General features: G+C 43.5%; 1 protein-coding gene across 1 annotated transcript; it reads right to left on the reverse strand.

Moving 5' to 3' along the window:
* On the reverse strand, window positions 1-26,471 carry LOC110495935 (follistatin-related protein 1). The gene is made up of 11 exons (XM_021571467.2): window positions 26,323-26,471; window positions 26,150-26,206; window positions 10,682-10,783; window positions 10,376-10,505; window positions 10,072-10,107; window positions 6,843-6,973; window positions 5,882-6,000; window positions 3,945-4,057; window positions 3,217-3,327; window positions 2,845-2,945; window positions 1-2,010 (listed from the first exon to the last, which is right to left on the reverse strand). The coding sequence occupies exons 1-11, from the start codon at window positions 26,323-26,325 to the stop codon at window positions 1,969-1,971; spliced, it is 945 nt and encodes a 314-aa protein (XP_021427142.1). The 5' UTR covers window positions 26,326-26,471; the 3' UTR covers window positions 1-1,968.
* Window positions 26,472-26,752: the final 281 nt, after the last annotated feature.

The following is a 26,752-nucleotide window of genomic DNA, read 5'->3' on the forward strand; positions in this document are numbered from 1 at the left end:
TTACGTCTATTAAATGTATTTATTGACATGTATAAAGCTTGCATACCTTTTTGACGGTACAGTAGTGTTAATAATCAACAGGGAGTAAATGTTTTATTAAAAGTCTACTGTAACAGCGAACAACGCGAGCTGGTATTATTCTAAAAGTGAGACAATAAATCATTACAAACAAAAGAAACACAGGCTTTTAACTTCAATTAGACCATCCATTTGGCATGGTTTCATAGTGACAGCCATTGCTCTAAGAGAACGACAGCAGGATGTCCCATAGGTCTTAGTGAACATTTAAGGCACTGAATACCACACATTATAAAGACATTGAAGTGAGATCCACCACATTCAAATATTGACATGCAGGACATACAGCTCTGAACAAAGAAAGGAAAGCTCGAGTCTAGGCTGTGAACCTATTTTCTAAAAGTTACTACACATACTGTACTTCAGGTATCTTGCATTTGAACTTTGGTTTAAGTAATGCAATCTAAAATGTTTTCTAGAGGTTGTTTTGGCAGTTTTTCCCAATCCTTGTGCCTAACAAAGTCATCCCATCAAAGCACCTATATCCTGAGAGACCGACATGCGTCAGCTTCCAAAAGAAACGGATTGCAGTACTGTTGGCAAAGCATGCACAGATTATGTATGTCTCAGACGGACCAGACAATTGTGTATTTCAAACTAGTAGGAGGGACCCATAGCACTGGAGTACTTGTGTTATTAAGTACTTTTAGTACTATTAGTTAGTCCATATCTGCAGCATCCTTGAAATATTTCCCCCTGAACATTCTACAATTGATCATCTTTTTTGCTGGGTTTGAGGAGACACAGGCGTTATCACAAACTCTCCTAGCAATACAGTACTGTCACTACCATCTGTGTGTTTTGGTAGCCTGGATCCATACTGAATTCTTCAGTTTCACTTCACAATCCGAACAAGTATCCAGGCTAGTGTTTTGGCATTAGATTCATTTTATGGTGTAATAACTCTACAACCCTATGATAGAAAAGCCATTTGTAAATAGATGGACAGCATTACCTCATCAGTGTAGACATGTAGCCTACAGATTGAACCCTAGAATCATCACTTTACCTTGAAAAAGCAGGAAACCCTGCACACATCTAATCATAGATTATTGTCATATTGTTGGTGCATAGACAAGAAAATAGAGATGGAATACATGTTCTTGTCTAAGACTGAGTGCGGACACTCTTCATTTTCCTTTTCCTAACAGATTGAACCCTGGCACCATCAGATGTTATGGGTCAGTGGGTTTTACTGTATATATCACAGATATGATATGAGTAGTTATACTGCCAGGAAAGTGTAATCACACTGTTGATGGATTTACAATGGTATTCAGGTACATTTACAACTGAGCCATGTGTTCATCTTTCATGTGATTTACTGGCCCTGTAAAATACTCAGGTGTCTGGAATAGCACCCTGTAAGGTCAATGCATCTGATAAGGCTTTCTCGCCGAATCGCTTGTCCTCTGTGATGTGGTTGGTGTGTGTCGTGGCAACTGTGAAGTCATTTTCTGCGAAAAGTAGTTCTTTACAACTGTGCTTTCTTTATAGCTCCAATTCCCACACTCTTCTCTTCTCTACAGATGAGCTAATTTGACTGACAGAAACAACAACGAAAACAACAAATGAACTAAAATGAATACAAATATTAACCCACCACTAGGTGATGGGGATTTTTACCAAGGCTTGGGAGTGTTACTCAAATAGGATAACAGTACTGTGTTTGTAGGTACACACAATTCAACTAGTCTCCCCTATACACAATAATATTATAATAGACATTGGTACATTTAAAAAAAAAATCTCAATAATTCACATTGTAAAATATAAAAACTAAACACAAGTGATGCATTTCTTTAGCAACAGTACAAGCTCCAAAGCCTCAGCCAGATAGTGATTGTTGATGGTGGGACTGAAGGAGGGCTCTCTCTCTCTCTCTCTCTCTTAAATGTCCTTAGTGCTCACTTTCATCTTCTCCACAGTTTCCTTACAAGAGTTAAAGGAACAAGATTATTGGCTACTGTAGTACAAGTACCGTTATGATACACAGTGTACACAGCATGGGTTCATATCGTTTTCCCCCCTTTAAAATACATTAGCCGCTCTTGATTGAGCTTGCCTGACACAATGGAACCAATGAAATAGTCCCAAATGTGCAAACCCCGCCCATCTGGCACCTCAGGCAGGCCCAATCAAATGTGCCTAGTACTAAAAAGAAAGCAAAACCCAGGTCTGATGTACAGTAAAGATGCAGCCAAAAAGTGAGACATTCCTAGAAGCATGGGCATGTAAACTATGACAAATATCGGCTCTGATTATGACAGTAATTGACTCATAAAGTTCTAAGTACAGGTGTGTGTGTTGTATAAGTACACAGCCTCATTGACCTATACTGTTACTTAAAGGGGCAATCCACAATTGAAACAAGAACACTTCTCAAGTGTTTCGGTTAAAAGCTGAGGGATTGGCTGGAGAAATGTACTGTAACCACTCTCAAATTCACAGACAGAGCTATGGATGTAAGGACCGACCGTCCATGATATCAGAATTATAGTTTTAACCATGTTTTAAGGCTATACAATGTTTGTTTACATTTACTTTGCTTACACAAACATTGGAGTAAAACAAGCTTATATGTTGGGTTCGGATGGAATGTGACAGTTGAACTAAGTTCATGAGGCATTTACAAACTATACTCTTTAAGAATCAATGGGTACATATCATTCATTTCTAAGTCCAAAAATTGATGTAGCAACTGCAGATTGCCCCTTGATCAAGTAGCAGTGAAACGTCATGTGCTGTTCATGGTGCCAGACTAACCTGATGTTTGTTGAGCTCAGCCACTCTCCGTGTCCACTCCTCCTCTGTCATCTCCTGGTCAGCACCTTCAGTCTTCTCCACAGCAGGCATCTTATCTGTGCCTTAGGGAGGGAGAGAGGAATAGAGAGAGAGAGAGAAAAAGAGAGAGAGAAAGATAAAGAGAGGAGGGAGGACAGAGGAAGCGAGACACAAGCCAATATGGACAGAGATAGAGAGCAACAAAGAAGGAGATAAAGCGAGGGAAGAGTCAGACATAAATAGAGAGAGTGAGAGAGAAAGAACATAACTAATCTTAACTCAAAATCCCCTCACACTATGACCCAGATAAGTAAAGGCCTACTATAACGGCAGGTGTGAGACAGCTAGTCTCACCTTCGCAGGTCACAGCTGTGCAGACCCAGTTCCCACAGGCACAGACACAGCGGTTACATTCCACCTGAGTCTCGGCCCCGTCCTCATAGGTCTCATCCTCCAGGGCACACTCTACAGGAAGCAGGAAGTGGATAACAGGAAGTTAATGGACATGTTGATCAGTAACAGTTTTCAAACCCAGAAATGAAAGTGGTCAATACGTTCGGGAGCGCCTTGCGAAGCAGTCTCAACGGACCAGGTTTTGGGAAATCAGTAGGAGAAAATTCTTCCTTATTTGTACATTTTCTTTAAATCTATAGGCACAACCTACAGTAGATTCGAGCCAATGTTGGAAGCAGAACATGTAATTACTACAACTTTGTGCAAGTGACAAACTGACACGTTTTCATTTTCGTCAAAAACAACTTTATATCGAAGGAATGCTTTTGATTTGACGACCTGCACATCGTTAGACCCGATGATGTGTTTCTGCGCATGACCTTAGGTAGCTAACGCGGCCATGACATCGCCTACAAGCGTAATCTGTGATTTTGATTGGAGAAGCAGTTTCTGGACATCTTCATGTATATTTTCTTTGGTAACAGTATTTTATTTATGAACGTGTCTTTTTTGGTGTGTTTTTAAAAGGGTCTAATAATCAAATCATTAATTTTTTTTAAACGTAAGGCTTGAACATTGGACATAAAAAAAACATACCAGGAAGATACTGTATATGGTGTAAGTCTTACTTCTCTCTGGTGGGTTGAAGCCAGGCTTGAAGCAGTTTAGGAACTCATCGAAGCTCAACTTCCAGTCCGTGTTCTCATCTGAGAGCTCGATGAGGGCATCCACACACAGGCTCCTAGTGACCAACAGGAGAGGTGTGGGAATTAACAATAGGGCCAATAAGACACAGGAGGGAAATAGAGTAAAACAGACTACTGTTACCCTCATTTCACTGGAGCTAATGTATATACACTGCGTTGACAAAACATTGCAACCCATCCCCTTTTGCCCTCAGAACAGCCTTAATTCGTAGGGGCATAGACTCTACAAGGTGTCGAATGCATTCCACATGGTTGCTGGCCCATGTCGACTCCAATGCTTCCCACAGTTTGTGTCAAGTTGACTGGATGTCCTTTGGGTGGTGGACCATTCTTGATACACACAGGAAACTGTTGAGCGTTGAAAAACCCTGCAACGTTGCAGTTCTTGACACAAACCGGTGCGCCAGGCACCTACTACCATACCCTGTTCAAAGGTATTTCTGTTTTGTTTTTTTTCTAACACATTTGCAAACATAAAAAAACAACGTTTTTATGTCATTATGTGTAGATTGATGAGGATTTATGTCATCCAATTTAGAATAAGGTTGTAACATAACAAAATGTGGAAAAAGGGAAGGGTTCTGACTACTTTCCGAATGCACTGTAAATGTTCCTCAATGTTCCTTAGACTGGGCCTAAAACAAACCACGCCGAAACCAAATCATGCCTCACTATTTTGTTTTTGGCATCTTTTGAAACTAAAACATTGGAATGACAATGACCACAGGAGTTGGCAAGACAGCACAAACAGATCTGGGATCAGGCTAATGCCAGTCCAGTTGCCCTTTAACTCTGGTCTATCTCACAGATGACCCCAGATAGCTAGCCGACACACATTGGGAGGAAGGTTCCACACATGAATGAGAGTTGATACTGCCCAAATCCCTGTGCCGCTCTCTGCGCTCGCTCCCAGACCCATGATGCATGGGAGAAGAGTATGGTCCCACGGGACAGCCAGTGTTGTGCCACTGAGCCCCATTGCCACCCACACCCACCACCACTTCCCATCAAAACAAGCCGCCTCACCATAACAGAACTGCCAAAACAGCACTTTCAGCCCCACCAAATCACCCATCCCCCTACCCCAACCCTGCCCCCGTACACCCTGTCTCGAGGTCACCATGTAAACAACTGTGATATAATAAATCTACATCACTCATCCTAGTCTTATCAATTACATTCTTTGACGATTCCATACAGTCACAACTGTAGAAATCTACAGAACACTCACCATGGCTGGTTAGGTGCTGGAAATTAAAACCCTGTTCATTTGCTTAGGGAGCTCAATAAGTGCTGGGCCCCACTCACAATATGAGCAGGTGTTGGTAGAGATCGCTTCTCTTCTCTTCAAGCAGCAATTGAAAACAATGACGGCAAGGTTACAGTCACTAGTCTTTTTAGTAAGTACTCTTATTCAACACAGAAATACACCGAGATACCAATATGTTGAGAGACAAACAATCATGGTGTTGCTACTACTTGACGTGAATGCACTGCACTAAGCAAATGTCAGTAAGTAACACTTGGCATTATATGTCTAAACATTTCAACGGACTCAAAACGTCGGGAATTTAGTCAGGACCATTATGACATGATTATAAGACATTATAATCAGGTCATACTTGCTCATGACTTACAGTGCATTATCAATAACCTTTAGAATGCATTATACCTGCAGGCTTTACGTGAAGTGTTACCCAATTATGGTCTGGGCTCAGTGAGAATTGACCAGTGGGCGCAGCTCATCTGAGCTGGTCTGGGCTCAGTGAGAATCGACCAGTGGGCGCAGCTCATCTGAGCTGGTCTGTGACGAGTGACAGCTGTGCGCTACTGACTCTGGGCCAGTGGTGGGGGCTCACCTGAGCAGGCGGTTGTTCTCCTCGTCAGCATATGAGGTAATGTTGATGGCTGTTTCGTTGTGCTGGAGGAACTTAAGGAACTCAGTGGAATCCAGCTGGGAGTCTCCATTGTCATAGTCCTGTAGGAATATTCATTCATACATTTTATTTTGAGCCTATGAGGATGCAGTAGATGTGTTTTTTTTCTTCTTTAAAGGAGTACAGTTCCACCACTCTTTAGTATGATTATTTTTGCTGTATTGAGTATGAAAATAAATGGTGATGACCATCAGAGCTCTATGGGCTTTCTGTGAGAAGTGTTAACCACACAGGCAAAAAGTGGGAGATGATATTGACTCTTTGGGGGGCCAGAGCAGGAGAGCTGTTGCATAACTGCTGTTATGTGTTCAAGTGCTGGGCAGTGGGAAGAATGTTAAACAGTCTGTTCTTGCTGTGGGGCCTTTTCTATGCTGTGAAGCTTGGCCCACAGAACAAACGAACTGACAGAGGGGGAGAACTCGGTGAACTTTCAACAGATTCTGTCTCAGTAGAACTGCTGCAAGTGAAATGTATCATTCTGCTGCTTACGGAGTCATTAAGTAGTCCATACATGCTAACAGATTGTAATCTTAGCCGTTTTATTAAGGTGAGGACAGAGGAGGACTTTCTAGAAGTACAGGACTAGAAATAAATACTCCATTCCACTTTAAATAATGTGAGCGGTACTTTCCCCTGCAGTTTTTCCATGATTTTACAACAATAGTTAAACTATGAAAGTATCATTACCTCTCCCCACACACACACACACTGGGCCCACAACCACACGCACACACACACACACACACACACACACACACACACACACACACACACACTGGGCCCACAACCACACACACACACACACACTGGGCCCACAACCACACACACACACCCACACCTATCCACCCACCCAACCCCACAAACACGCACAAGTCCGACCTACCTTGAAGTACTTGAGCAGGGTGTCGGAGAAGTTGGAGCCCTTGGCGAACCAGCCGTCAGGGACCACCTCATTCTGCAGCCACTGGATGACCCGGCTGCGCAACTCGTTCCTGTTGGCCAGGTAGCACACGACTACACAGGCAGAGAGGGAGAGAGTAGAGAGGGTCAGTACTGCAGACAGCTGAATGACTATACAGACTCGCTAATATTTACCGCGTGTTTTTACTGGAACTAAATATGTGAGAGTACTGCTGTTTGTGTGTGTGTGTGTGTGTGTGTGTTGGGGGGGCTGGTTGTGAGTGTGTGTGTGTGTGTGTGTGTGTGTGTGTGTGTGTGTGTGTTGGGGGGGCTGGTTGTGAGTGTGTGTGTGTGTGTGTGTGTGTGTGTGTGTGTGTGTGTGTTGGGGGGGGGCTGGTTGTGAGTGTGTGTGTGTCTCCCTTGAGCACATAGCTGTCGTGTGAAAGTGTAATGGAATATCCAACAGTGTATCTTCCACAGTGCATGTAAGGATAGCATGAAATGAACATACTGCTATTATTACAGTTTTTCTCAGTCGCTTTGGTGCATTTCTTAGATCAAAAGTGCAATTCTTGACACTACTTGTACAAATTCCAAATCGTCGAGTCACTTGTGCACATCATTAAAGCAATTTCTTATTCCTTTTGAACAGGTGTCAGCATTATCAATTGCTCATGTCATGTTGATCAAAATATAGTAGATGGTTCTCTGTTGAATAGTCTTACCCCTCAAAACATCTAGACATTAGTTCCTTGCATAAGCCATTACATGCAAAATTGTTGAACTATTTGTCATTAACTGTCAAGCACAGTTTTACACCTTTCTATTAGACCTTTTGTACAAAAACGTGAATTGATGAATCGTGCAGGTGAAATTGACCCTCACTCATGAAGGAATGTAAAGTGTTAGTTCAACCAACAATCAACCAGTTGTCTAAATTGCTCAAAGTTGCATCTCATGAAGAATCAATCGGCAAGCATATATAGACAGACCACAACACAGAGTTGCAATTTTCCAATAATGGATGGACCAGGAAACGAACAGGGTCAACAGCCAAGAGGAGGAGGAAGAGGAGCAAGGATGCGTGGTGGAAGGCAAAACAGAGGAAGAGACAGAAGAGGACATAGGCGCATATCTGATGACATAAGGGCCACTATTGTAGACCGTGTTGTCAATCATGGCCTTACAATGGCTGAGGCGGGTCGAAGGGTGCAGCCGAATATTGGGAGATCAACAGTGTCCTCAATAGTTCAAACGTTTTGAAGAGAGAACAGGTATGTCCACCAATGTACAGTGCACTGTTACTGTATATAAGCAGTATACTGTATACTTCCTACAATGCTTCATATTACAGTAGTCCACTTGTATTTCACAGCATACAGAAATATACTCTATACAGATACATACTGCACCTTACATGCACCCACCTGTTTGTTTTACAGTAAAATGTGTGTTCGCATAGTTTTTGTCTATGTGAAAGTGTGCGATGCATCACTGCATTTCCCCACATAGGACTGACTGCAAGATTACCTCAAACCGGTGGCAGAGGACGCCTTTTCACACCTCAACAGGAGGAGGCTATTTGCACCATGGTCCGAGTAAACAATGCCATGAGACTCAGGGAAATACAAAGGACCATTATAGAAGACAACGATGTCTTTGAAAACATCCATACGGTTAGCATCTCAACCATCGACAGGGTGCTGCATAGAAACCAGATGAGTATGAAACAGCTGTACCGTGTACCATTCCAAAGGAATGAGGACAGAGTTAAGGAGCTACGGTACCAGTATGTACAGGTAAAACATATATCTATGTAACTACTTTACAGCAACATAGTACAGTAAGCATAAACTGCACACATGTCCATTGCTGTGGAAGGAACATGCAATATACTGTATGTACATTTTATGTCACTCTTCCTTACCAAAACAAATTCAACTGTGTGTTCTGGGATATAGCGTATAATGGAGTTGGAATCAAGTGAACCCTCTCACAACTTTGTATACGTGGATGAGGCTGGCTTCAACCTGACCAAATGCAGAAGGTGGGGTCGGAATATCATCGGTCACAGAGCTACTGTGGATTTGCCAGGCCAACGGGGAGGAAATATCACCATGTGTGCTGCTATTTTGGAGCATGGTGTCCTAACCCATATCCACCTTATAGGGCGATACAACACCCAGCATCTACTCAACTTTTTAGAGACTCTCTACAGGGCTCTCATCCCTGATGATGAGAGGGGTCTGCTTAGAGAGGATTTGCCAAAGTATGTGGTCATTTGTGATAATGTGAGTTTCCATCGATCAAACATCATAAGGCAATGGTTTGTGACCCACCCGAGGATGCTCATAGAATTCCTCCCACCTTATTCACCATTCCTTAATTCAATTGAGTAGTTATTTTCAGCATGGAGGTAGAAGGTGTACGATCGTCAGCCACACACACAGATGACCCTGCTGGCTGCAATGGATGCAGCATGTGAGGACATCACAGTAGACGCCTGCAGAGGATGGATAAGGCATTCCAAAAGATTCTTTCCACGTTGCATTGGAAGGGAAAATATCCGGTGTGATGTGGATGAGAATATGTGGGCCGACAGACAGGAACGTCTGGATGTGTAGAGACAGCACAACAGTGCTGCGGGCAAAGTTGTGCCTTAGGGGTGGTTTCCTGTGTTTCTTTCTCATTTAGTTTTTTTTCCTTTGTGCCCCTTGGCTTGTCCAGTCTCTTCAATCAATAACCCACATACAGTAATATGTAAATAGTACTGTTGAAATTGATATATGCCATAGAAGTGCAGCCTTGTGCATTTTCAATACAGTAACTGTCATCCAAACTGTAGCCTGAGTTTACATCAGGTAATACTGTCAAAGTACACAGTTACATTGACAACATGCCTAAACATTTTGACGACCTTGTTCGTGAACAATGACTCAATGACTTATCATTCTGATGACACTGACATGATCATTGGCATGAATATTTACTTTTGAGAGATGTACTCAGGATTTTTAGTGACTGACTAGCTTTAGAAACACATCCATTGTATATTGCAGTTTGTACAAATAGTTCTGAGAAATGCACTTATTATTTTGCACATGTTAGGGATGATGTGAAAAATGCACCAAAGTGACTGAGAAAAACTGTAATCAATTATTCATTAACCTCTCTGAGACAATGGGCCTCATGACCTTAGGCAGGATACTTACTTGGGCTAGCAGCAACAGCTTTGTCTGTCTTTTTCTCTGAAAGAAATCACAACACAATCAAAACAACTGCAAGCACTTCGCTTAATCTCCTCTTTATTGCAGAATGTTCCTTGGAACACAGAAATAGAACTCCCAGAACAGACTTTCAATTCAAGGTAATGCTCTGTGATGGGAAGACCAGCAGTCATATTGAGTGTACATATGTGTTTCATTGAAATGTGCATGGTCTGAGGGGCTTTGTCCATTCTAGAAATATATTTCTATGCCTTAAGACAACCCGGGGATTCTTTTCAGGGTCCCCTACCTTCACAGTGTCCGTCGTGGTACACCTGGATCTTGAGGCCGGTCAGGCAGGCGTCGCGGTGGAGCTCACAGTGGTTGCGGTACGTCTTACCATTACTGCCACACACAGAGCGCTTGTGAGGTTTGCATTGCTGAAGACAGAGAGAGAGCACACCCATTTTCAATCTGTGCAGTGAGACCTTTGGTCTTTGCCAGGAGTGTGTATGCATGCGTGCATGCATGCATGCGAGTATGTGTGTACGTGTTTGTGTGAGCGCATGCACGCCTGCGTGTGTGTGTGTGTGAGTGTGTATAGGCTAAGACTCACCTCGATGCACAGGCAGGAAGGTTCCCCTTTCTCTGTCACAGCACACTCCCTGCCAGCCCCACAGAATACATTGGCACACACCTTGGACTTGCTCTTCCCCTCCTACAGGGACACAGAGACACAGAAGACATGGGAGATTATACATCTGATGCCTTCTACTTGTGTGATGATGTCCGTAAATACAAAATGAACATCTCCTCCCGCAAAGACATTGAGATTACATGCCACTTCTTAAATGCATTCTTCTAATCTACACGATCAGAAAAATACAAGGAAACACTAAGGAAATTCCAAAGAATTAACAGTAATAAGTAATAAAGGAAGGGTCCTTCTTTACTGCCGTAAGTAAACTACAGAGCGATCTCATCGAAGGTGGCCATCGCCATCTAGTGTTGACTAAAATAGCTAGATTTACAGGTATAACATTTGACTGGAATGCAATCATTTTAGGTTTATTTGAACAATATGCATTACTATACAATTCTTCAGTTATGTTAGATTTAGAAAAAGGGTGATTTTACTAGAACCAGGTCTACTTGGCTTGAGTCAGATAACATTGTATTTGTAAAGACTGCGCAATTAAATCAATAAAATAATATAATGTTATTGAGATTGATAATTTTCTGCTGTGATCACAAGTAAGTGACCACAATTTACTCACTGGTGTATTGGACGGACAGACGGACAGACGGACAAACGGACAGACGGACAGACGGACAGACAGACAGACAGACAGACAGACAGACAGACAGACAGACAGACAGACAGACAGACAGACAGACAGACAGACAGACAGACAGACAGACAGACAGACAGACAGACAGATAGCCTGACAAAATGACAGACAGACAGACAGACAGACAGACAGACAGACAGTACGCATTCATGAAGGCTGTCACTAGATGGTGAAATGCCCTTCACTTCCTAGCAGTAGGGTTTTCTAATGTGTATACCATTACTGTAACACCCTGATCTGGTTCACCTGTCCTTGTGATTGTCTCCACCCCCTCCAGGTGTCGCTTATTATATCCCGGTGTATATATCCCTGTGTTTCCTGTCTCCCTGTGCCAGTTTATCTTGTTTGCAAAGTTAACCAGCGGTTTTACTTGCTCCTATTATTCCCCAGTCTCTGTTTGTTTCTAGTCCTCCTTGGTTTCGACCCTTGCCTGTCCTGACTCCGAACCCGCCTGCCTGACCACTCTGCCTGTTCTGACTACCAGCCTGCCTATCCCCTTGTACTGTTTTTGGACTCGGATCTGGTTTTTGACCCTTGCCTGTCCTGACCTCGAGACTGCCTATCGTCTGGTACGGTTTGGACTCTGACCTGGTTGATGAACTCTCGCCTGTCCCCCCTGCCTTTCCCCTGGTACGGTTTGGACTCTGACCTGGTTGATGAACTCTCGCCTGTCCCCCCTGCCTTTCCCCTGGTACTGTTTGGACTCTGACCTGGTCGATGAACTCTCGCCTGTCCCCCCTGCCTTTCCCCTGGTACGGTTTGGACTCTGACCTGGTTGATGAACTCTCGCCTGTCCCCCCTGCCTTTCCCCTGGTACGGTTTGGACTCTGACCTGGTTGATGAACTCTCGCCTGTCCCCCCTGCCTTTCCCCTGGTACTGTTTGGACTCTGACCTGGTCGATGAACTCTCGCCTGTCCCCCCTGCCTTTCCCCTGGTACGGTTTGGACTCTGACCTGGTTGATGAACTCTCGCCTGTCCCCCCTGCCTTTCCCCTGGTACGGTTTGGACTCTGACCTGGTTTATGAACTCTCGCCTGTCCCCCCTGCCTTTCCCCTGGTACGGTTTGGACTCTGACCTGGTTTATGAACTCTCGCCTGTCCCCCCTGCCTTTGCCTACTCCCTTTGTTATAATAAATATCGGAGCTCCACCATCTGCCTCCTGTGTCTGCATTTGGGTCTCACCTTATAATTACGCCCTTATAATTATGTTCTGTTTCAGATGTCTTGATAAACAGTATGTTACATTTTAAGAAACACTATGTAATTTCAGTATATATCGATTTCTACACTCAAACACATACACACCAACATTGAGAGAGAGAAGTGTGTTGCCCTTTTGTCTGCTATCTAAGTCCCCCAGACTGCTATCCAGACCCTCAGTTTCAGATGGAAGTCTGAACAGCCCGTTGACCTGTGACCTTTCATTCACAGCGAGGGCCGCTAAGCCACAGTGACTTTAGCATAACAATGTTTCGGCAAATGCCCTCCCACACGCATAGTGACACATGTTCTCTCAGCCAACGCAGTCAGACAAAAGACACCCACAATTTTATAGGGCAGATGGTAGACAGACAGACACTGGACCAATATGTCATGGAGTGTGAAGAACACAAACAAACCCACACATACACTACCGTTCAAAAGTTTGGGGTAACTTAGAAATGTCCTTGTTTTTGAAAGAAAAGCACATTTTTTGTCCATTAAAATAACATAAAATTCATAAAAAATACAGTGTAGACATTGTTAATGACTATTGTAGCTGGAAATGGCTGATTTTTAAAATGGAATATCTACATAGGCGTACAGAGGCCCATTATCAACAACCATTACTCTTGTGTTCCAATGGAACATTATGTTAGCTAATCCAAGTTTATCATTTTAAAAGGCTAATTGATCATTAGAAAACCCTTTTGCAATTATGTTAACACAGCTGAAAACTATTGTTCTGTTTAAAGAAGCAATAAAACTGTCCCTCTTAAGACTAGTTGAGTATCTGGAGCATCTGCATTTGTGGGTTTACAGGCTCAAAATGGCCATAAACAAAGAACTTTCTTCTGAAACCCGTCAGTCTATCCTTGTTCTGAGAAATTAAGGCTATTCCATGCGAAAAATTGCCAAGAAACTGAAGATCTCGTACAATTCTCTGTACTACTCCCTTCACAGAACAGCGCAAACTGGCCCTAACCAGAAAAGAAAGAGTGGGAGACCACTTGCACAACTGAGCAAGAGGACAAGTACATTAGAGTGTGTCGTTTGAGAAACCAACACCTCACAAGTCCTCAACTGGCAGTTTCATTAAATAGTACCCGCAAAACACCAGTCTCAACGTCAACAGTGAAGAGGCGACTCCGGGATGCTGGCCTTCTAGGCAGAGTTGCAAAGAAAAAGCCATATCTCAGACTGGACAATTAAAATAAATGATTAAGATGGGCAAAATAACACAGATACTGGACAGAGGAATATTGTAAAAAAGTGTTATGGACAGACAAATCTAAGTTTGAGGTGTCTTCACAAAGAAGAACATTCGTGAGATACAGAAAAAATGAAAAGATGCTGGAGGAGTGCTTGACCACATCTGTCAAGCATGGTGGAGGCAATGTGGTGGTCTGGGGGTGCTTTGGTGGTGGTAAAGTGGGAGAAATGTACAGGGTAAAAGGGATCTCGAAAAAGGAAGGCTATCACTCCATTTTGCAACGCCATGCCATACCCTGTGGACGGCGCTTAATTGGAGCCATTTTCCTCCTACAACAGGACAATGACCCAAAGCACAGCTCCAAACTATGAAACTATGCACAAACTATTTAGGGAAGAAGCAATCCACTGGTATTCTGTCTATAATGGAGTGGCCAGCACAGTCACTGAATCTCAGCCCTATTGAGCTGTTGTGGGAGCAGCTTGACCGTATGGTACGTAAGAAGTGCCCATCCATCCAACTTGTGGGAGGTGCTTCAGGAAGCATGGGGTGAAATCTCTTCAGATTACCTCAACAAATTGACAACTACAATCGCAAAGGTCTGCAAGGCTGTAATTGCTGCAAACGGAGGATTCTTTGACGAAAGCAAAGTTTGAAGGACACATTTATTATTTAAATGAAAAATCATTATTTATAACCTTGTCAACGTCTTGACTATATTTGCTATTCCTTTTGCAACTCAATTCATGTATGTTTTCACGGAAAACAAGGACATCTCTAAGTGACCCCAAACTTTTGAACGGTAGTGTATATTACATATGGCACCAATATGTTATTATATATTTTATGCATATATGAGTGGGTTCCAATGGGGGACCATGTATAGACTGTAGCCTGGTGTCACAGATATGACAGGCATGACTGGGGGTCAGAGAGCACCAGCTGCCTGAGCCTTGTGACCCCCGACCTCTCACCATTGATATTTTGGGGTATTTTATTAGGATCCCCATTAGGGTCCACACAGCCACTCTTCCTGCCAGGCCACACAGCCCTACTTAAGTATTACAGGACATGATTAGTAACAATCATAAGTATCTGCTGGTATGTCACTGCTTGGCTGGCGTGTGTGGTGAGATTTTCACAGACACACGATATGAAGCCTTGTGTAATCTCTCTCTATATATATCCCTCCTTATAGATACATAATCACCCTTTTATACATCAGCGAAACAATCAAGAGGGTTTGCAGTTTTTTGATTCTATTGGTTCCATTGAGCTGGGCAAGCCCAATCAAACCCAACATTTTAAATTCTCTTGAATACACTGCCTTGCGAAAGTATTCGGCCCCCTTGAACTTTGCGACCTTTTGCCACATTTCAGGCTTCAAACATAAAGATATAAAACTGTATTTTTTTGTGAAGAATCAACAACAAGTGGGACACAATCATGAAGTGGAACGACATTTATTGGATATTTCTAACTTTTTTAACAAATCAAAAACTGAAAAATTGGGCGTGCAAAATTATTCAGCCCCCTTAAGTTAATACTTTGTAGCGCCACCTTTTGCTGCGATTACAGCTGTAAGTCGCTTGGGGTATGTCTCTATCAGTTTTGCACATCGAGAGACTGAAATTTTTTCCCATTCCTCCTTGCAAAACAGCTCGAGCTCAGTGAGGTTGGATGGAGAGCATTTGTGAACAGCAGTTTTCAGTTCTTTCCACAGATTCTCGATTGGATTCAGGTCTGGACTTTGAATTGGCCATTCTAACACCTGGATATGTTTATTTTTGAACCATTCCATTGTAGATTTTGCTTTATGTTTTGGATCATTGTCTTGTTGGAAGACAAATCTCCGTCCCAGTCTCAGGTCTTTTGCAGACTCCATCAGGTTTTCTTCCAGAATGGTCCTGTATTTGGCTCCATCCATCTTCCCATCAATTTTAACCATCTTCCCTGTCCCTGCTGAAGAAAAGCAGGCCCAAACCATGATGCTGCCACCACCATGTTTGACAGTGGGATGGTGTGTTCAGCTGTGTTGCTTTTACGCCAAACATAACGTTTTGCATTGTTGCCAAAAAGTTCAATTTTGGTTTCATCTGACCAGAGCACCTTCTTCCACATGTTTGGTGTGTCCCCCAGGTGGCTTGTGGCAAACTTTAAATGACACTTTTTATGGATATCTTTAAGAAATGGCTTTCTTCTTGCCACTCTTCCATAAGGCCAGATTTGTGCAATATACGACTGATTGTTGTCCTATGGACAGAGTCTCCCACCTCAGCTGTAGATCTCTGCAGTTCATCCAGAGTGATCATGGGCCTCTTGGCTGCATCTCTGATCAGTCTTCTCCTTGTATGAGCTGAAAGTTTAGAGGGACGGCCAGGTCTTGGTAGATTTGCAGTGGTCTGATACTCCTTCCATTTCAATATTATCGCTTGCACAGTGCTCCTTGGGATGTTTAAAGCTTGGGAAATCTTTTTGTATCCAAATCCGGCTTTAAACTTCTTCACAACAGTATCTCGGACCTGCCTGGTGTGTTCCTTGTTCTTCATGATGCTCTCTGCGCTTTTAACGGACCTCTGAGACTATCACAGTGCGGGTGCATTTATACGGAGACTTGATTACACACAGGTGGATTGTATTTATCATCATTAGTCATTTAGGTCAACATTGGATCATTCAGAGATCCTCACTGAAGGATTGAGTTTGCTGCACTGAAAGTAAAGGGGCTGAATAATTTTGCACGCCCAATTTTTCAGTTTTTGATTTGTTAAAAAAATTCTAAATATAAAATAAATGTCGTTCCACTTCATGATTGTGTCCCACTTGTTGTTGATTCTTCACAAAAAAATACTGTTTTATATCTTTATGTTTGAAGCCTGAAATGTGGCAAAAGGTCGCAAAGTTCAAGGGGGCCGAATACTTTCGCAAGGCACTGTACTATTTGAACCTAGACCTGACCCACACATGTACGCACTGGAATGTACAGTATGTGCGCACTCTAGCACGCAGACATACACACACACACACTGTACGATATGCAGGTCAGGCCGAGACCTCCTGTCTCAGGCATGTTATTTTCATTAGTCCACATGAAGACTTATGGCAGGGTCGGTCCACAGGCCAAGAACTGATGGTAAAAAAATACTTCTGTCTTCGAGCTGTCTAACAGAGGAGCAGTACACCCATCAACACACACACACACACACACACTTGAACACACACACAGATCTGCATTCTCAGCTGGAGTGTCTGGTCTGGACTGACTTCTCTCTCTGTGTGCCCAGAGGGAGATGGATAGCGTGAGTGGAAGACAACAACAAGAAAGACACTTCAGGGAAACGAGGGCGCAAACATTCCCCTGCAGAGCCAAGATGAGGAATTTGGGAGCATGTCCAACCTGTGACTCTCCCATCCAATCCTAACTTGTTTTATAGGGCAAAGTTAAGACACTGAAAAAAGAAAGCTGTAAGTCAGAGGCATATCAAACCAATCATGGCTTTAATAGCACTAGATGAACCAATCAGTTGGGGAGAGAGCCTTCCATCTGTTATCCAAGGAACTTCGTTTCTAAATGACCTAAATGATCTCCGGTTAAACCCAAATGCGACACTCTCTCATTGACCTAATACCAAAATCCCTCACTTTCTGGTATTATTTTTCGTGTACAGATCTTGGGCAGAGTAAATGCTCACGCATCACATCATCCTCTCTGGTGTATCCAGAGAGCTACTGGAGACCCATAACAGAGACGGAAAAGGAAGCGAGACACCCCCAATCGCTGTTTTTCCCCCCAGTTTTTTTTCTGGTTCAATGAAAGTCACTGAACTAACTAGACCAGACCCAGCTGCTATTGCATTGGTGTCTATGTGAGACTGACAATTATTTCCCCAATGGTAAACTGAGTGAACTATCTTCATTTATCCACCATCTTTGCCCATATGGCTCAAACAGAGGAAGTGAGTGTGAATGGGACTGTGAGCAAAACATAACGGGTACACAATTCTACACAACACTGCCTACATGGCTTTCACAATAAAAAATATTCTGGCTCCACCAGCACCTTCTGAGGTGACTCAGGGGAAAATGTTAAAATGGCTACACAGGTATAACTGTTTCTGCTCTTTATTTCACAGCCGCTTTGGATTTTTTGGGAGGGAGAGGCCTAGAAGGGGCCAGGCAGGAAATAACACACAGGGAACAGTGATTACTTTAGCAGAGAGACAGACAGCAAACATGGGCCTGGTTTGGCCACTCCACAGGGTGAGGAGAGCAACTGTGTTCTCCAATGGCGGCCAAGACTAAAACGCCATGATTGAGTTATCACTTGGGATGTACTGTAGTGGGGATGACCACAACTTACACTAAACTATGACTAATGACTATACATTGTCAGACAACCAAAAGGTGCATTAATTGGATATGTGTTGGATAATGGTATTTTACAGACAGAATGAGCTATAAGGCCAACACTGAGTTTCGGTGAGGTTAATACCAGCAACACAGAGAGTTACTAGAGAACCGCAGGGCTCAAACACAGGAAGTGAGTGTGGACAGACTGTGAGCAAAACACAAGGAGTGCACAATTCTACACAACCGTGAGTGATCACTTTGGAGAAACCTTCCAGCGCCCAGCTGTAGACAAGAAACAGACCTAGTCCCAAAAACAAATGAACATGGTTTTCTTCGATTCAAACAAAGGACGTGTCACTCACTGTCATCCTCCTAATTGGTTGATAAACAACAATGTGAGGGTTTGAGTTATAATAAACTATTACTGTATTTAGGTCATTACGATGTCATATTGGACGAAAAGACTCTCTCCTTTCTGTTCTGTGTGTGTGCGTGTGTGTGTGTTTGTGTGTGTGTGTGTGTGTCTGTGTGTGTGTGTGTGTGTGTGTTTGTGTGTGTGTTTGTGTGTGTGTGTGTGTGTATGCATGGACTACTTTGGATGAGTAATGGAAAGATACCGTTCAACGAAACAAACCAAAGTCACACCCTAGGTGTAACTTCAAGATCCTTCGTCATCAAAGCTTCAAAAGCCCTTAACATAAAATGTAATTGCCAATGTCATACTTTTCTTTGAAAGCCAGGAAAAAGGCTGTGGGGGCTGATTACACTCTATGACTAATCTTTCCAGCTGGCTGACTGCTGAGACCTTTCATTCAGAAGTGCTTTCCAGAAGAGGAGTGTGTGTAATGTCTATACTTCATAACTCACCATGACCCAAATCAGAGGGCCCACAGTGGACTGAACATATGAGTCACATTAGTCCTTTGCAATCAGACCAAAAAAAGAATTGAGATGGGAGGTAGAGGAAATGTTGTCTCACGTAAGGCTCTGTCTGCGGCTATTGGGGAAGGGGGCCTTATACATCTAAACAGAAGGACAAACAGCAAAGAAAGGCCTCTTGTCTCCCTGCAGAGAGAATATACAAGCAACTGCCAACATAGTATCTTAATAGAGCAGAACAGAGCCAGAACAGTTTAAAAGGTCCTCGGCATGAATTCTACAAGGGTCTGGAACTCTATTGTAGGCATGCGACACCATTCTTCCACGAGAAATTCCATCATTTGGTGTTTTGTTGCCGGTGGTGGAAAACGCTGTGTCAGGCGCCAATCCAAAATCTCCCATAAGTGTTCAATTGGGTTTAGATATGTTGACTGAGACAGCCATGGTGTATGGTTTACATTGTTTTCATGCTCGTCAAACCATTCAGTGACCACTCGTGCCCCGTGGATGGGGGCATTGTCATCTAATGGGGGCATAGCCATGGTAGCCAAAATAATGTTGCCTCTGGCTAGCCGTAAAAAAAAACTAATATAAGGAACTTTAAATGATTTACACTTTTAATGTTGATACTTAAGTATGTTTTTGGAATTACATTTATTTTGATACTTAAGTATACTTAAAACCAAATACTTGTTGACTCTTAATTAAGTAGTATTTTACTGGGTGACTTTCACCTTTACTTGAGTCATTAATTATCCTTTATTTTTCCAGCAATTACGTTCCTGTCACGTTCGTCGTAAGGATCGGACTAAGGCATTGCGTGAGTAGAGTTCCACATAATTTAAAAAAAATCGAAACTCACTTAACAAAACAACAAACAACCAAACGAAACATGCCGCTACTGATGTGCACTAAGGCAACTACACATAGACCAGATCGCACAACACAAATTAGGAAAATGGCTACCTAAATATGATCCCCAATCAGAGACAACGATAAACAGCTGTCTCTGATTGGGAACCATATCAGGCCAACATAGACATACAAAACCCCCTAGACATGCGAAAACCCTAGACATACAAAAACTAGAGTACCCACCCTAGTCACACCCTGACCTAACCAAAATATATAGAAAAACAGAGATATCTAAGGTCAGGGTGTGACAGTTCCATACAGCACATAACTTGAACTACATGTAATTGCAGAACAACTTCAAACTTGTCTCATTCATCTACATAGGATCATGATTTTAGTTTAAACTACACACACACAAAAAAAAATACCAATCCGTTAAGTCGTGCCTTAATAAGTGTGTCTAAAGTGAACAGCATTCTTTCCCTCTATCTCCCAGATCAGGCCCAAATGAGAGAGCTCACCCCACATACCAGACATTCCTGCCCAGGTCAAAGGCCTGATTCGGGGGACTGCTCACCCAGACAAACCCTCTGACTTCCAGAGCCATGGCTGCGGGCTCTAGCTGTGCTGACCCATTTAGCACTTGCACAGCCCAGCTACTGCTGCTTAGCCTGCACACACACTGGAATGCTCTCACCCATGCATGAGCGCACACACATTTCAGTGATGGGTGAAAAAAACAAGGCAATTACATATCGGGATATTCATTTTGACGATATATCATATCCTATCATATCCTATTGCAATATTATTTTGAACTAGTTTGCTGTACCTGCGCCAAAACGTTCCTCCATAGCTTGTTCTCCGTCTTCTTTCTAAATACAGAGCCCATTTGTTTTCAGCACTTTCATTTCCATGACTGATCAAAAATGCATTTCATCATGGCTGTCTCTTGTCTGCATCAGATGGTGAGCAATACGTTTGGAACACCGAATCGCAATAAAATCACAGTATGGAATTGCAATACATATAGAATCGTGAGAATCGCAATAGATGTCGTGATAATATCGTGTCGAGGGGTCCCTGGGAATTCCCAGGCCTAATACACATGCACGCGCAAGGGTCTGAGCTGTGTGTGACACCATCACCATGTTGGGAAGTAAGCTGCTGTGGTGGGTAGGGGGGGTGGGTCAGAGGGCTCTGATCACGGAGGAGGTGACCCTGGCTTGTAAGAGGACATCTGGCCTGAGGTGGCCCAGCTGGGAGTGAAACTTTGTCTTTATGAGACTTCTTCGGGAAGAAGCAGCTGCTTAACCCCAGGTTTTGCGGTCACTACTTACGAGACAGAGTCGGGATTAGAAGGCACTAGCACAAAGTGATTCTTTGGCATGTGTGACTTGTTAACCTCTCCGTTTTAGACCCTGACTCAGGCATCAGATAGGTCAATAGGTACTAATAATAGTCGCTGTGCCCCCCTGAAATGGTACCTGACAAAGAGAATTGAGTCAACGCATACATATTTCATTATGCAATGAACCCCAGTTCTTTCTAAAGCTGGTAATGAGTTTTGTTCTACTGTCTTGTTTTGTTTTGCGTTCCCAACAAGCAGAATGCTTGCATAAATAAATCAAAACATGGGATTACCTGAACATTTTGTCAGAGGGTCCTGCTCGGACAAAAATCACACGTTTTTTTCACATTAAGCTTTACAGAGGTAGGAGGGCGTTAAGGTGGGCAGTCAATTCCTCCCAGGGTCTCTCACACCTCGGCTAGCATCCAAAAAGGCCAGCTTTCTTTTTTTTTTCTTTTTTTTTTCAATTTTCCCCCTTTTTCTCCCCAATTTCGTAGTATCCAATTGTTGTAGTAGCTACTATCTTGTCTCATCGCTACAACTCCCGTACGGGCTCGGGAGAGACGAAGGTTGAAAGTCATGCGTCCTCCGATACACAACCAACCAAGCCGCTGCTTCTTTAACACAGCGCACATCCAACCCGGAAGCCAGCCGCACCAATGCGCCGGAGGAAACACCGTGTACCTGGCCACCTTGGTTAGCGTACACTGCGCCCAGCCCGCCACAGGAGTCGCTGGTGCGCGATGAGACAAGGACACCCCTACCGACCAAGCCCTCCCTAACCCGGGCGACGCTAGGCCAATTGTGCGTCGCCCCACGGACCTCCCGGTAAAAGGCCAGCTTTCTAACCCAAGAACTCACATCCTTTTCCTCCACTCACACATTCGACCTGAGCACTGACAACTCGATTCCGTGGTTTAAAAACTTCTGATACAAATTCTATTTGAAAATGCTCTTTCTGATTCTCCCTCTTTTTCCATTTCTTTTCACAGATTTTCTTGGAAGTTTCATCTGTAACAGCATAGCTTCCGTCCCTCTCCTCGCCCCTACCTGGGCTCGATCCAGAGACCCTCTGCACACATCGACGACAGCCACCCTCAAAGCATCGTTAGCCATCGCTCCACAAAAGCCGGCCCTTGCAAGAGCAAGCGGAACAACTACTTCAAGGTCTCAGAGCGAGTGACGTCACCGATTGAAACGCTATTAGAGCGCACCCCGCTAACTAGCTAGCCGTGTCATATTGGTTACACGTCTGAATAAAGACAAAGTTTCACTCCCAGCTGGGCCACCCCAGGCCAGATGTCCTCTTACACGTCTGAATATTGGTTACACATCTGCATTCTTTCATGAATTAATTCACCGTATTAAAAGTGATTGGTTTAGATAGAGCGTCTCGTTCGTAAAGACTGTTTGAACCTATAAAAGCCAAGGTGATGTCATGAGCAAAAAGGCGGGCTCTAGCAGCCTAATCAGCCTATAGCCTTATTGTTTCAAGTTCGTTCTCATGCTAGGTGAATGGAGTTCCATTACAGTGCTCCTCTCATCCACCCAAAAGCCATGTATATACCATCTCCCATAAATCCTTGGGAAGCTCAGTCCATTCAACTCCTCTCCCCCTAACTGTGTATAGCTCCCCTCTTCTCCCTTCCTCTCCCCCGTCCTCCCACCCTCTCTCCCGGCTAGTCTCTCGACTAACTCTCATCGCCTATATCACTCTCTCCCACTCTTGTTTCTCACTTCTTCATCCCACTCTCTCTCTCTCCCACCCACTCACTTTCTTCCCCCCTCCTGTCTCAATCTCTTATTTTTCTGTCTATAACTCATCTCCCTCTCCCCCCCCCTCTCTTCCTGGCTAGTCTTGGCTGGTGCTGAGTGGTGTCATGGCAGAACAGGCTTGTTCCTGTGTTGCTCTGTGCAGGCGGAGAGGGTGAGCTAATGGCTGACAGATGTTTAGAGGAGGAGGAGAAGGAGACACACTCTAGGAAAAGGCATGCATTCTTAAGCAAAGCACTGTTCCAATCACACACTCTTGAGGAGGGCCAAGCTAGCACACTTAATAGACGTATCAACTGCCACAGTTATAAACAGTTATATACCATTGTGTAAATACAAGACAACCTTGCTGTAAATAGCCTTTCTGCACTACAAGGTTGTGTTTATCAGTTGGCGGTTAGGCACTCATTTGTGCTGTGTTCCTTATCAGCCGTCCAGGCAACAGCTTCAGTCATCCAGACCACATTTTGAGACTAATTGCCCCCCTAATAGGGCTAGAAATCGTCTGGTTTTCTCTCTGTCTCCTTCTCTCTCCCTCCCTTTTTTTTCTCTCGCTCTATGAATCTGGGAAACATGCCAGCCAGGGAGAGAGCGGAAAAAAAAGCAGAGACAAAAGATAAAGAAAGAGAGGGGGGAAACCTTAAACTGGCATAAAACACAGTGAAAAACATCAACCTTCCCTTAATGAGCTTCACAAGCTGCTCTGTGTAGGAGAGCAAACAAGCCTTTCCACTGAGGGCATTAAGGATGGCTCTGAAGTGGTGCCAGAAGTAGGGGAATGGGTGCACTGCACCACACCACATGCCTGTCAACCACAACCACATACACGCACGCACGCACACACACACACCATAACCATGTTCACAAAACAAGATGGAAGAAGGGAGGGAAATAGAGAGAGAGGCAGTTGGATCTCCTCATCGTCTAAGGCTTAGCTGGCTCCTCAGCCATCACACATGCCTGTCAGATCCCAGCCTGCTCCACTCGGACCCCTAAACCATGAATCCTGGCCTTCTGTGTAGGACCGGCCCGAAGGACATACAGCAGTAAATTCAGTCTGGTGAAGGACAAACAGCCACCTTGGCTCTTATGGGCCATTATGGGCATCATGGTACTGCCTATAATGCTTGCTTTTAGATTACAGAAGGACTGTGCTACCAGTCAGTAGCTGGTACCTAAAGCTATTTTTCTTTCAGACAACAGTCAAAGGTTATGGAGCTATGTCCTACTTCCAACAACACATCGATTTTCCATTCTGAAATCTATAGAAAATGGCCCTGTCTGGGTATCCTTTTTCAAGGGCCTTTGCACAAATACAGCTTTGAGTTTGACAGATTTGGCATGTATTCCTCTAGTGCTGTTACATGTTCATGTCCAGGGTTGGATAACTCAGTCCCTCAGGCTGGCTGTGAATGAACTCACAGGGCCTGGGAGGGCATGGATGAAGCAGAACAAACTGTACACAGCTGAGACCATGTTGACTGTCCGTGTCCACACTAACAGATTACAACTGAAATGAGGACATCTGAAATAACAACCTAGTTTCTGCTTGGAGCAGCATGTTTTAAAAAAAAACATATTCAATGATACTCATTCACTACTATGGTATTCAAAAAGTCAACACTGTCGTTGCTGTCTGCGACACAGTATAACCTGTAGGGAAACAGGTAGGAAAGGAGGCTGGCTTTGAAATGAACCTTTAGAAATCTAAACCAACAACTGGAAAATCCAGACAGACAGAGCAAAATGATTGAACACAGCAATCACTTTTCCTCTTTCTTCCTTGTCAGGACTGCCACTCTTTGGATGTTGAGGTCTAAGGGCATGTTCTCTGACTCAGTGTACATGTGCAGCTAGATGAGGATATAGACACACACAGGCACACACACACATACATCCCAAATATAGAAGATGTGGCCCCAGGGCTGTAGATGAAAAGACTGACACATCTGTTATCTGCGTTTGTCAACACCTAAGAGCTGCCAAGCTGTGTATTTCACAGCTGTTTAAACAGGGAAAGATGGTTTAAAAAACACACACAAATACATAGTAAAAAAAAAACCACCTAGAGTCTTTCATTGCAGGGAACTGGTAGTGTGTGTGTGTGTGTGTGTGTGTGTGTGTGTGTGTGTGTGTGTGTGTGTGTGTGTGTGTGTGTGTGTGTGTGTGTGTGTGTGTGTGTGTGTGTGTGTGTGTGTGTGTGCGTGCCTACGTTTGTGCATGTGTGTGGGTGTGCACGCTTGTCTATCTGCAGTGCTTGTGTGTGTGTGGTTGAGGTGTGACCAAAAAAAAAAAATCCTCATTGGCTTTCCCAACTGTCTGTTATATTGGTCTATTTTCTCTGAGACCATCAATCACCCCTCTGGCCATCGCAGCACAAGACCAGTTCATTAAGAAGTGCCATGAACCTAGCCAGAGCCTCCAACATGTCAACAACACTACACTGGTGGTCAATGACGAAAGTGGCCACCTCTACAAACAACTGTGAACAACTGTTCCTGCATGGCAACCAATCAGAAGTAGTTTACAGGAAACAGGGGTGAAACACCCCCCCCCAAAAAAATAACTTTTAAAAAACTATGCTGAAGTGAAGTACATTCAACAGCAGTGATCAGGATTTGCTTGATGTAAATGGAAGGCAGAAAGCACATTAATTATCTTCTAATGTTCTCTAAAATATATTACATATCAAGTATGTGTGATAAAGACTTTTCCTAGAGATACTGACGGTCTGGAGCTAATTAGAATAGGCTGCTATTTCATTGGCACATAATGTACACACAAAATGCACTCAAATGCACTGGTTTGGTGAATGTTGACATTGCACCTTTGAAGCTGGACAGATGTGCAAGGCTTTGCCCCTTCTTTTTCTAAACTCTGTCTTCTTTAAATTACTGTTTAGTTATTTATATAAAAACGTACACACATCAGAATGTCCCAAGTTAAATTGACCAATCAGACAAGCACGTTACTGTTGGATTATGTACATTAGCCAAATAATGAAAAAGTATACATTTAAAAAAAAAAAGGAAAACAGTCGTTTGTCAACAGACTAATCGTACTCTAGAGCGTATATATTGTTTTACATCTAAATAATAAAAAGCATTTACCTCGGCATGACAGCAAACGACTGCGACTAGTAGACATAAAAGGGCACTTCGAAACATCTGCAGAGAACACAAATAAGACAGTTGCTTCAGTGACGGCCTGACAGTCAAAACAAAACCGAAGAAACTTGAGTATTTATGAAAACGAAGATGTTATCCTTTTTCCAAAAACTTACCATGTTAGCGGGTGATGACTCAAAGGCAGAGGAGAGACGTCAGTGTTCAGACCGAGACAAAGGAGGATAGGAAAATTAGATTGGCGAAATTTGAGCACCACGAAGGAATTTCCCTCGTCTGTCTCCCCCCTCTCTGACTTGGCCAATAGCGCTCGAGGCATTCGAAGCTGGACGGAGCAACAGCAGCAAGAAGAGAAGTGCTCAAGGATGGACAGTTGCCGGGGAGAGAGTTGATTCAAAGTTTAATGTTGTCCCAAAATACATGTGCCATCCATGGTTCCTAATTTGATTTACTGTGTAGGTCTAGCCTACAGTTGAAGTCGGAAGTTTACATACACTAAGGTTGGAGTCATTAAAACTCGTTTTTCAACCACTCCACAAATATCTTGTGAACAAACTATGGAATATCGGTTAGGACATCTACTTTGTG

This window comes from Oncorhynchus mykiss, chromosome 18 (genome assembly GCF_013265735.2).
Source record: "Oncorhynchus mykiss isolate Arlee chromosome 18, USDA_OmykA_1.1, whole genome shotgun sequence".
NCBI classification, from domain to species: domain Eukaryota; kingdom Metazoa; phylum Chordata; class Actinopteri; order Salmoniformes; family Salmonidae; genus Oncorhynchus; species Oncorhynchus mykiss.

Coding starts and splice junctions, on each gene's coding strand:
- LOC110495935 (XM_021571467.2), bottom strand. Junction 6,974..10,071: donor AGCTGTTGCTGCTAGCCCAA/GTAAGTATCCTG, acceptor CTGCCTGTGTAG/TCGTGTGCTACCTGGCCAAC. Junction 6,001..6,842: donor CCCTGCTCAAGTACTTCAAG/GTAGGTCGGACT, acceptor ATATTCCTACAG/GACTATGACAATGGAGACTC.